The 12,840-nt window shown below is 35.9% G+C and overlaps 1 protein-coding gene across 1 annotated transcript in view; it reads right to left on the bottom strand.

The window, feature by feature from the left end:
* Positions 1–1,928: 1,928 nt before the first annotated feature.
* SLC17A6 (solute carrier family 17 member 6) overlaps positions 1,929–12,840 on the bottom strand; it is a 58,854-nt gene continuing 47,942 nt past the window's right edge. The window contains exons 9-12 of the mRNA XM_074227566.1: positions 8,699–8,831; positions 7,114–7,224; positions 3,668–3,795; positions 1,929–2,264 (exon numbers count right to left, since the gene is read on the bottom strand). Of these exons, the coding sequence (XP_074083667.1) occupies positions 1,929–2,264; positions 3,668–3,795; positions 7,114–7,224; positions 8,699–8,831 (708 nt within the window). The remainder of the gene's footprint in view (positions 2,265–3,667; positions 3,796–7,113; positions 7,225–8,698; positions 8,832–12,840) is intronic.

Genomic DNA, 12,840 nt, shown 5'->3' with positions numbered 1-12,840 from the left:
GCTGATTTTCCCTCAAGGTCATGAAGGGTTTGCATTTTTTGAAAACAATCTTCAAGTTTTATATTTGCAGTAGCAGGGCCTCCAGTCACTAGCACAATACAATGAACAGATAAAAAATCCAGATTGGATTATTACATACACACACACACAAACTGATAATCATTGGATCTGAGGTTGGGAATACAATGTCATTATCCATTTTGGAAAGTAAGTAAATGATTCGGTGTTCACTTAGTTGTTCTGATCATTCCAGCCACCCAAAACATCTACGACAAGCAAAATGAAGATAATAATATACAGACGGAAGGATGATGCCCATTGGAATGCATTGCACTTATTGCTTGGTACACAAATGCTGCAATTCTTGTTGAATTACTGTAGGAAGTGCCAACGGGCTGTCTCTTCCTGGTACTAAAATTCTACAACTTTATGAAAGTAGAAATTGCAATCTCCCAAACCCAACAGAAGTTGTATGCCACTTTTGGTATACGTGAGGATTGTTGCTTTTTTTTTGTGTGCGTATGTGAAGATAGAGACATATATGCATATAGATATAGTCATATTATTTATTGCCTTCTATTTTTAAGACAAATACATTTTTAAGTGGGACTTGCAAAGTAAGAAAAAAGGCTATTAAGTTTATATTTTTATATTCTATAGAGATCTGTGGCACGAGTCTAATACAGTATGGAATCATGAAGGGAAGAATGTCTAAATTGTTTTCTATTGTCTTTATCATTAAAATTATATTTTAAGGGCTGTAGCTCTCCATAATAAATTTCTTATTAGACTCTTATAGGGATATATGTCTTTTCTAATGAGTTTTTACAACCAGTACAAAGTTGTAATAAAAATACACTGAAGTCTATTTTTTTTTTGAAAAAGTCATCAGACATGCTGCATGAAAATTCAGATTTTTAAAATGTAAAGTATTTTATACTGCCAGGTAAATGAATGGAAGAACTTGAAGCTTACTCCCCACTTTTCAAGGTCTCAGATAAAAAGAAAGGAGTTCTTTCCATATTGAAAATTCAAGCATTCATTATAAATCACTCTAAGATATTCCTTTCTGTCTCACCATTTTTTTTTAACCAGACCTCTGATTTCATTGATGTGGGGGAACTTCCAGTCTAGAAAGTACCTCCACAAATGAGGATTAGTATCTCTGCTGTAAGTTTTAGTTTTAGAGAGTTATCTGTGTGCATTGAGATATTAAGTGATTTGCCCAGGGTCATATAACCAGCATAGAGGCAGAATTTGAACGCAAGTTTGCCTGACTGGAAAACCAATCCTCTTCTGATTAGATCATGGTGCCCTCAGCATATAATCATAACTCTGCAGAATATCTTGTAAGCTATTGCCTATTCAGCATACTTCTGGGGGTTGCCAGAAATCTGAAGTCTTCATCTTACAGCCAGCGGGCACTGCCTTCCTCTGACTGAATAAATAAGAATTCTTTAACACAAAGTCCTGTTGATATATCTATTTCCATATAGTGTAGCAAATATATAAGTGCATTTTTCATGATCAAGTAGCTTTGGCTTTTTCACCAGAGAATTTGATGTGCCATGTGCCAACCTGGATAGTTGTGCTTTCATCATTGGTTATGAGTTTAAGCTCTTGTGTCTATAGAGGAAACTAGTTGCCTCTACAGTTTAACCAGGAAATTTTAAAATGTATAGTGCAGAAATGGCTGGACCTGAATGGAGGTGATGCCATGTCTCAATGGGGACGGATTGTACTTGAACAAATGGTCACTTGATGGGATTGATTTTTTTGTTTTTTTTAAAGTTATTTTTGTGATTTTTTTGTACAGCAAGACTTGTCATTTTGATATGTGTCAACATGTTTACACCACATCTCTTGTGCAAACAACCACGATGGATTTAATCACAAACACTACAAAATAGATTCAATAATTAGCTCTGTTAAGAATAATCTTCTCTTTCCTTATAGATGTATGAGTCTTGTACCTCTTCTTGTACAAATTCTTCTTTCTTCTCCCATCCATTAGGCCAACCACCATTGGCCTGTGTTGTTGCCCCATAGGACTTTGTTGTACCATAATTTACATAATTTTGAGTAATGTCCCCTGTTTCTTCATCAAGTTCATCTTCATGAATAAAGCCGCACTTTTCTTCACTGGTCTCTTCAGGATCTGCCCAGGGTTGTTTCTCACCCGAAGCAAAGATTCCATAAAATATAACTCCACCATAATGGACTAAGGCTGCAATCAGAAAGACATACTGCCACTCTTCTCGGGACTGTAATAAAAAAAGATTATTGTGAGAAGAGACTTTTAAGGATAAAAAGACTCAATGTCTTCACTTAAATCTCCAAATTTTATATAGCTTTTTGAAGGGTACCTTATTCAGAAAAAAGCCACTTTCTACCAATCAATGGTGAATATTCTTATAAGTAATATTTTTCTCCAACTTGAGCACTTTCATTTTTTGAAATTGTACCTATTCTGAAATAAAAGGCAAGAAATATCTATAACCTCCTTTAGGTAAACATGATTTCTATTGGAAAAATCTGAGAGTTCCGATTATTATTGAATTAAAAGCTCAAGAAGAAGGTACATAGCATTAGTTAAACTTCCAATGGAAAATTTCTACAAGTACATGGATAAGAATTATATAGACTAAGACTTACTCGGGTTGTAATGTGCATGGGTGAGAACACCTGTAGTGATTAGAGAATCATTGGACCTTAGAGGTCATGTAGTACAATCTGTACCTGAGCTAGAATCCCTTCTACATCCCTATCTCAAGTGGTCATTAAGCACAATAATGAGATCATGGCTCAATTGAGAGATCATAGAGTCAGTCATAGATGTAAAGCTGAATGAATGACACCTAAGAGGCCTTTAAGTCCACGTCCTTTTCACAGATGAGGATATAGAGACCTGGAGAGTCTAAATTATTTGACCAAGGTAACATAGGAAGGAGGCAAGATTTGAACACAGGGCCTCTCATTTCATATTAAAGTACATAATATATCCTTTGAATTCCCTCTTTTTTGCCATTGAGTTCAATACCAAGTTCAATACCAAGAGTCTTGAGTTAAAAGACTAGCACTTTGCTCTTCTTGGTCTTCGGGGACAGAACTAGTAACAAAAGGTAGATACTATATTAAGGTGAATTTACAATTGACAGCCGAGAAAAGTTCCTTACAAAGAGAGAAAACCAAAAACACTAGGAGAGTTAGGGAATCCTCTATCTGTCAAGTTTCCATGGTTGGGCTGGGGTCATTTGTCAGACATCTTGTAGCAGAGGTTCCTGCTTTAGACAAAAATTTAACTGACACCTGAAGTACCTTCCATGTCTTCAATTATATGAATTGAAAAGAATGACTACAAGAGGACATTAGGGAATATCATTATTGGAAATTTGCAAAATAAAATCCCATTCCATCCCATGAGTATTGTGTAATGGTCACAAGTTATCTTGCAATCTGGCCAAGTGCATTTGAGGGATATCGAGAAGAATGGAGGTTAGTGTCCAATAAGGTGTTCTACCTCCGACCTCTAGGGGAGTCAACAATCCTTTGTTCAGGAGGCACAGTTCTCCTCATCACAGACATAGAACATTAACAAGAACAATAAACAGAATGTAAGCTCTCTGCTCTTTAACATGTGAACCCATATATACTTTGGAATACCTACCTTGTTCTTTGTCATCGCACCAACAATGATGGGGCAAACCATTCCAGACAATGTACCAACACCATTTGAAATGCCCATTAAGATACTGGCATATCTTGGTGCAATATCCAAGTGGTTGACATTAAAGCCTGAAACAAATACACAAACTTTCACTCATGAGGTTATGAGACCATATTTTTCAATTAGATAAAGTAAACAATAAGTTCAAGTTGTAGTTAAAGCTCATGATTTTCTATGGTTAAAGGAAAACAATGACCAAAACATGGCTTGGGGGAAACATATGCAAATTCACACACACACACATTTTCACACATTTATTTACTAAAGACATTTAAAAAATTCTGAAAGTAATAGATGTAAGCAAAAGGAGGGAGAAAGCTAATTCATTTGAGCCAAATCTCCCCTTTTATGAGACAGGAAACATAAAATGACAGCCTCTTAAATATTGCCATATAATTTTAATGTTCAATGACCCTTTTGGCCTCTGATTCTTCCCTTGTACTTCCATTATTTTGTTTTTAGATTTTTGCAAGGCAATGGGGTTAAGCAACTTGTCCAAGGTCACACAGCTAGGTAATTATTAAGTGTCTGAGGTCAAATTTGAACTCAGGTCCTCCTGACTCCAGGACTGGTGCTCTATTCACTGTGTCACCTAGCTGCCCCCAATTAAATTTAATAAATATGTTTAGGGTTCTGTTATGTACAAGGACTGTGTCAGGTGCTAAGGATACAAAGACCAAAAATTCCTGCATTCAGTGAACTTCTATTTTATTGGAATAAATTCTATTTTCTTATCAATTTTTGAAAGATTTTATTTATTTTGAATTTTACAGTTTTTCCCCTACTTGCTTCCCTCCCCACACACCCCACAGAAGGCAGTTTATTAGCCTTAGAAAAGGAAATTGTTAATAACTAGAATGAAGCTATAGTTCCTTTAATTATGGCTAAATGACTAGATGTAAAAGATCACTTTGCTGACCAGGTGATTTTACCTATTGACACTACAAACTCCTGAGCTTGGCACTAAAGTTTCTCCACAATCTGTAACTACTTCACTCATACAACTTTAATTCCTATTGCTTCCCCCAAACATGTTTCACTTCAATTCAGTCATTAAATGTTTTCCCTTCAAGTATCTGCCTGTTTCAACTGCAGTTTCAAACTACCTAGAATGCTCTCCTCTACCGTCATCACCAATCCAAATTCTGCACATCTGGCAAAATTCATCATGCTTTTTCTTTTCCCTGATCATGCTTGATGACTTTGGTGGGGTGTTGCAAGGCAATGGGGTTAAGGGACTTGACCAAGATCACACAGCTAGGTAATTATTAAGTGTCTGAGGCTGAATTTGAACTTGGATCCTCCTGAGTCCAGGGCCAGTGCTCTAGTCACTGCCCTTTGGTGACTTATTTATACTAACCTCTACATTCAAATCCTTTGTCCCTTTGTCCCTTTGTCTCTTTTTTTCCTATCAGCAATCAAGTCTTGCCATATCCTTGCATTATTAGCTCCATAACCCCCCCCCTCCCCTTCACTCCTTTTTATGTGATGCTGAAAACTAGAGAAAGTCAAGAAATGGAACTGGCTGAATATGCCAAAAATTTTGTCTTATCTAATCTCTTTTGTGCCCCCATGCTGCAAAGCAATAATTTTGCATTTACCTAGTAGATTCATTCTCCCATTTCCTGCAGTGATTATTCCAAACATTTCAACTCTCTTCAAGTCCCCACAGCACCCCTCTCTGTCTTTCTCACCTCAACTCACTGCAAAGATAACTCCCTAATTCAATAACTCCCTAATCTTCTCTCCACTTCATTTTGGATCACCCAGATGTATTTCTTTATTATCCTCTTTTTCATCTGTGTCTCAAATGAAGATGTAACATAGCTCTTCTCTTTACCAAGGCAAATTCTTCTATGTGCATCCTTGACCATATCTTGTCTTTACTTTTCTAGTAGTTTTCCTCCTCTATCATCTACCTCCCTAGCTACTTCTTTGTTAAATACAAATTTGCTCATATTTCCACTATTCTCAAAAGAAGCCTTCTTTCAACCATGTCCATTATCATCCTTTAGTTTTCATATCTTTTTTCCTTGATTGCTTGAGATAGTCATTTGCACTCATTGTTTCCCTTTTCTCTCCTCTCATTTGATTTTTTTTTATTTTGGGTTTTTGTAAGGCACTATTTTAGGTTTTTGCAAGGCACTGGGTTAAGTGACTTGCCCAAGACCACACAGCTAGGTAATTATTAAGTGTCTGAGGTCAAATTTGAACTCGGGTCCTCCTGACTCCAGGGCTGGTATTCTATCCACTGTGCCACCTGGTCACCCCTCTCTCATTTGATTTTAAACTCTTTTCAACAATGTTTCTAATTTATCTGTCAACTGGAAATGCTGATGTCAAAGTCACCAATGATTTTTAATTAAGAAATCTAATGACCATTCCTTAAACATTCTTCTTGATTTCTCTGTGGCCTTTGCCGTTGCTCTTCAGCTTTTTCTCCTGGATATTATTTCTTTTCTCAGTTTTTGTGGTGATACTCTCCCCTGCTCTCCTTTTACCTCTCTGTCCTCTCTTTCACAGTCTTCTCTGCACTATTTTCTCATGGGTGATATAAACTTATGGGTATTCCCTTAAACTCTACCAAGGGATCTTTTCTTTTCTACCTCAGTACTATCTCATCAGTTCCAATGGGTTGAGTTATCATCTAGTGATGATTGATATCATCAGTCTGGTGATTCCCAGATCCAGTGTTAACCTCTATTGTCATTTATAGTCTTACCCCACAAATGTCATTTGGAATCTCAAATTTCATGCCATATAGATCTCTCAAACTCGGCATATCTAAAACTGAACCTATTACCTGCCAACCCTCCAAATCTCTTCTAAACTTCTCATACTATGGACAGTCCCTTTATCTACAATCCCAGTCACCCAGGTAGAAAACCCAGGTGTCAGTAGCAGCTCCTCATGTTTATTCCAACTGTTATCAAGTTTGTCATTTATGCTTTTAAAATATATCATATCTCTTCATTTCTCTTCATTTACAAAAGCACCAATCTGATTCAGGAAAGATTCTATAGGTTATACCTAGAATATTGCAATAGTCTTCTGTTTTGTTTTGTTTTTTTTACTTGATGAAGATTTCTCCAACTCTAATCCATCCTCATTTGGGTACCATAGTTATTTTCCTTAAGCTCAAATCTGACCAAGTCACTACCTCCCATTTGGTGGTTCCTTACTACCTCAAAGATCAAATATAAAAATCCTCTGTTTAGCTTTTGAAGTCCTTTACAATCTGACTCCTTCCTATTTTTCCACAGACTTTGCATCCAATGACAGTGACTTTCCTAAGGTTTCTTAATTCGAACTCAGCCTTCTCATTACAATCTTATAAATAAATATCACAAATTAAAATAAAATTGTTCAAAAAAAAATCATCTTACCTGATATAGCAAAACCACTGAAGCCCACTGCAAGCACTAAGAAAGAGATGGCTACTCCCCGGGTATGACTATAGCCCACAACCAAGAGCAATGTGGCTTCCATGCCAAAACCTTAAGAAGTAAACAGAGAGAAAGAATTTAATCTGAAATCTAAGGAAATTTAACATGGATTAAGACCTGAAGAATAAATAATGTAACATGATTCCCTTCAAAGTGTTTACCAATTGTGCAATTTTAATGTGATATCTGGAAAGGACTAAGTTAATTCTAAGGTATTATCTGCTCTAAATTCAGAAACTAGGGGATTTTAATAGAGATAAATTAGTCTAATTGATTTGGACAAGGAATGAACACAAAACATTCTTCTTTTGGGATCAATGGAAAATTTCCATATGTTACTGAATTTGACATTCCCAGGTTAGATTCTTAGGAAACAAAAGCAATCTCTATGTGATTTCAGTGCAATATTTTTCTCAGAAAGATGAGAAATTACTAGAATGCAACTTAATGTTATATATCCACAACTTCTTTTGTATTGGGCTTAATGAACACCCTGGCTCCTGAGGTAGAGAGAGTCTGGGTTCAAATCTCAACTCTGGTGCTTACTGTGTGATCTTGGACAAGTCACTTAACCAATTTGGACCTCAATTTTTTCATCTGGAAAAAAAAGGAATGAATGGGACTAGAGGATCTCTGTTTGTTTTCAGTTCTAGATCAATGATATATTTTTGTCTTAAGTTAATTTTGAAAATAATCATTGATATCTGCAAAACTCTATTAACGTATACTTTAGCATATATAGTTTCTTTGGAACCACAAGACAACCCTGTGAGTTGGATATTAAAGGAGTTATTCATTCCATTTTAGCAGTGAGGAAACTGATATTTGGAGAGTTTGATGATAAGTTAGTATGTGTTAGAAGTAGCAGTTTTGTTAAAGGCTTCCTGGCTCTATGTTCATCATTCTATTCACTGCCTTGCTGTATTTTTTAAAGAATTTATGTTCATATTGTATTTATATAAAAATTTATGACTAACATCAGTGTAAGTAATTATAATTATATATATATATAAAAAATTATAAAAGGCATTATAAAAATAATGTAGGGATCCCATACTTATCAAACTGATATGTGTTAAGTCATGAACTCATCTCTGTTGCTGTACTGGATTCCAAAGGGAAATCTATATAGTGCCTATGAAAAATCAGCAAACATATGAAAGAAACACCACACTAGATTGAAGCAATGACCTATGCTGTCATTGTCTAGTGCTGTCTAGTCTACTTTAATTTACACAGGTCCAACAGCTATGATATTATGACACACATGGTGGGAGGCATTCTATACCTCAGAGAGACAGCCCTCTTTACCTTCCATAGCTATTTGGCCAGTAAAATAGTCAGACATGGAAATTACTTATTAGTTATCTAATTCAGTGGGAACATTGAAATGAATAACATGGAAAATGAAACAAGCAGCTGAATCCAAACAATTCTCAATATTAAGGACAAATGAACCCACTCCACTCATGAAAAGATGACCCAGAAGAACAAAGATAAGGGGCTGCTCAAAACTCTGGCTTACCTCCACAATTCATGATCTTCCTCACTGTAGTTGTTGAAAGAATCTGCCGGCTTCTGAGAAAATCAGCAATTTGTCCTCCAATTGGCACAATGATCGTCATCACTAAGTGAGGCACAGCAGATAACATTCCCACCTGATGGAACACAAAGGGGGTGGGGTGGAAATGAATATTAATTAGCTAACATTAAGTTCTGGTGACCCCATTTCCTGGTCTTTTCATGGTTTGTGTATGAAGAATGGGTGATGGAATAAGTTGTGTCCACTTACGCTCCTAGAAGGAGCCATGATTTATATTGAGTTGGGAGGAGACTTCATAAGAGAGAGATTATTGGTTGTGTCCCTCACTTCAGCCTGTACAATCACCACTGCTATGAGCCATGTTTTGCCTGGATTTACTCTCAACATTGTGGTTGGGATATATGAAGATCAGAACTATAGTATTCTAAATTTGGTCAAAAATCTTGAACATATCATGAGATGTGAATGCCAAGATGTAACCTATTAACTTTTTTTTAAAAAAATATTTTATTTATTTTGAATTTTACAATTTTCCCCCCTAATCTTTCTTCCCTCCCCCCACCCCCCATAGAAGGCAATTTGTTAGTCTTTACATTGTTTCTATGGTATACACTGATCTAAGTTGAATGTGATGAGAGAGAAAATATATCCTTAAGGAAGAAACATAAAGCTTAAGAGATAGCAAAATTACATAATAAGATAAAGGGTTTTTTAAAATTAAAAGCCAAAGTCTTTGGTCTTGTTCAAACACCACAATTCTTTCTCTGGATACAGATGGTATTCTCTATCACATATATCCCAAAATTGTCCCTGATTGTTTCACTGATGAAATGAGCAAGTCCATCAAGGTTGATCATCATTCCCATGTTGCTGTTAGGGTGTACAATGTTCTTCTGGTTCTGCTCATCTCACTCAGCATCAGTTCATGCAAGTCCTTCCAGGCTTCCCTGAATTCCCATCCCTCCTGGTTTCTAATAGAACAATAGTATTCTATGACATACATATACCACAGTTTGTTAAACCATTCCCCAATTGAAGGACATTCATGTAATTTCCAATTCTTTTCCACCACAAACAGGGCTGCTATGAATATTTTTGTACAGGTGATGTTTTTACCCTTTTTTCATAATCTCTTCAGCGTACGCACCCAGTAGTGGTATTGCTGGGTCAAAGGGTATGCACATTTTTGTTGCTCTTTGGACATAACTCCAAATTGCTCTCCAGAAAGGTTGGATGAGTTCACAGCTCTGCCAACAATGTATTAGCGTCCCAGACTTCCCACATCTCTTCCAACATTGCTCATTGTCCTTTCTTGTCATATTGGTCAGTCTGAGATGTGTGAGGTGGTACCTCAGAGATGCTTTAAGTTTTATTTCCTCTAATAATTAGTGAATTAGAGCAACTTTTCATATGACTATGGATTATTTTGATTTCATATGTAAATTGTCTTTGCATATCCTTTGATCACTTGTCAATTGGGGAATTCCTTATTTTTTTAAAAAAATTTGATTCAGTCCTCTGTATATTTTAGAAATGAGTCCTTTGTCAGAAATACTAGTTGTAAAAATTGTTTCCTAGTTTACTACATTTCTTTTGATCTTGGTTACAGTGGTTTTGTCTGTGCAAAAGCTTTTTAATTTAATATAATCAAAATTGTCTAATTTGTTTTTAATGAAGTTCTCCATCTCTTCCTTGGCCACAAACTGCTTCCCTTTCCATAGATCTGATAGGGAAACTACTCCTTAATCTTCTAGTTTGCTTATAGTATTGTTTTTTATGGCTAAATCCTATGTCCACTTGGATCTTATGTTGGTATAGGGTGTGAGGTATTTGTCTAATCTAAGTTTCTTCCATACTAACTTCCAATTTTCCCAGCAGTTTTTATCTAAGAGAGAGTTTTTATCCCAATAGCTGGAATTTTGGGGTTTATCAAACAGCAGATTACTAAAATCATTTCCTGCTATTGCACCTAGTCTATTCCACTGATCTACCACTCTATTTCTTAACCAATACTAGACAGTTTTGATGCTTTATAATATAACTTTAGATGTGGTAGGGCTAAGACACCTTCTTTTGTACTTTTTTTTCCTTTAAATCCCTGGAGATTCTCGACTTTTTATTTCTCCATATGAATTTACTTATAATTTTTTCTAACTCATTAAAGTAATTTTTTGGCATTTTGATTGGTAGGGCACTAAACAAGTAGCTTAATTTTGGAAGACCTATTAGCTCTTAATGTCCATCCCAGGAATGTCTTCTGGATGTTTTGATCAAAATCTGAACAGGGTAGCCAGTCTCTAAGAGTGAACAATTTTCTTTACCTGAACTACACTAAAATATAAAATAAAATACAACCAAAAAAATCTAATGAACTTTTTTTTGCCGGGGGAGGGTTTTTGCAAGGCAATAAGGTTAAGTAACTTGCCCAAGGTCACACAACTAGGTAATTATTAAGCCTCTGAGGGCAGAGTTAACTCAGGTCCATCCTGACTCCAGGTCTGGTGCTCTATCACCTGAACCACCTAGCTGCCCCCTAATGAACTTTCTTTATTACTTTTTTTACTACTTCACAAAGACTTGTTTGACCCTTTATCTGCTAGAGAGATTTTGAGTTTTGAGTCAGGTGAATGATTAGGAAATGCAAGTTCCAATTAGTATTCTCTTCCCATAGATTTTTTTTTAGGTTGTTGCAAGGCAAATGGGGTTCAGTGGCTTGCCCAAGGCCACACACACAGCTAGGTAATCATTAAGTGTCTGAGACCAGATTTGAACCCAGGTACTCCTGACTCCAAGGCCGGAGCTTTATCCACTGCACCACCTAGCCGCGCCCCCCCCCCCAATAGATTTTTCATTGTAGATTCCTAGCAATTTTAGAAGATGTGTTTTAAAGTGTTGAATGTTATATTTGTGGGTAGCTAGGTGATACAATAGGTAGAGTTCCAGTCTTGGAGTTAGGAAGACTCATCTTCATGAGTTCAAACCCAACCTCAGACACTTAATAACTGTGTGACTCTGGGCAAGTCACTTTACTCTATTTGCCTCAGTCTTCTCATCCATAAAATAAACTAGAAAAGGAAATGGAAAAACCACTCCAGTATCTTTGCAGGAAAAACCTTAAATGGGGGTATGAAGACCCAATGACTGAAAGGAATAAACAACAAAATATTAAATCTGCAAATATTACTAATTCTCTAGTTATGTCTACCACTCTGGATGCTTTATTAAGAATGAAATAATACTATTTCAATTTTAAAAACCATTAAAGAAAGTGGAATGGAGGGAGTGGAGTAGGAGATGGAGAGAGAGGGAAGAGAGAAGAGAGAATAGAAAGAGAGTGCATTTTCATTTTGGTTTAGATCTGGGACTTCAGCAGTGTAGGAGAACTCTGGATATGGAAACTTCCCTCCTTAAATCCAGATGTCTATCACTTGTTAATTTATACTGCTAGAGTCACCTGGAGGCACTGAGAGCTTAAGTACTTGTTCACTGCCATATACCCAATATATACCAGAAATGGGACAGGAATTTGGGTCTTCCTGACTTCCACTGGACTTCTATAAAGTATAGAATATGCTACCTGTACCAAAAGGAGAAATTTCTTTTACAATTTGGTTGGAAAGTCTCCAAACCAACTCTATATATCAATCACTTTAGAATATCATAGAAATCACAAAATTCTAGAGAATGATGAGAAATATACATCTAATCTTTGTGGTCAACTAACCCAAAGCCTTAATTTTATATATGACATTGAAAGTCAGGAAGAATGAACTAGACAACATGTCTCAGGGTTCAAGCTAGTCTTCTTTCTACCATAAATAATAATTACAGACAAATATTTTATTGTTCTCTAAAAATTACAAAGAACATTACATACATTATCCTTTTATTCGCATAGCCCTCAGAAGGTAAGTTTTACCATTATAAATGATCTCACTTTATAGATGATGATAATGAAAGCAAATATTTATACAGTGCCTTAAAGTTCGCAAATCACTTTGCATATATTGTCTCATTTAATTCTCACAAATTCTGCAAGACAGGTATTAGAATAATAATGCTTTTTTGTATTATTGTATTTATTATCATTGTAGTATTATTGTTGTGTTTATTATTAGTGGTCA

Source organism: Macrotis lagotis, chromosome 3 (genome assembly GCF_037893015.1).
Source record: "Macrotis lagotis isolate mMagLag1 chromosome 3, bilby.v1.9.chrom.fasta, whole genome shotgun sequence".
In the NCBI taxonomy this organism is placed as follows: domain Eukaryota; kingdom Metazoa; phylum Chordata; class Mammalia; order Peramelemorphia; family Peramelidae; genus Macrotis; species Macrotis lagotis.
The sequence above is the reverse complement of the archived record's forward strand: the minus strand, read 5'-3'. Positions and strand labels throughout refer to the sequence as shown.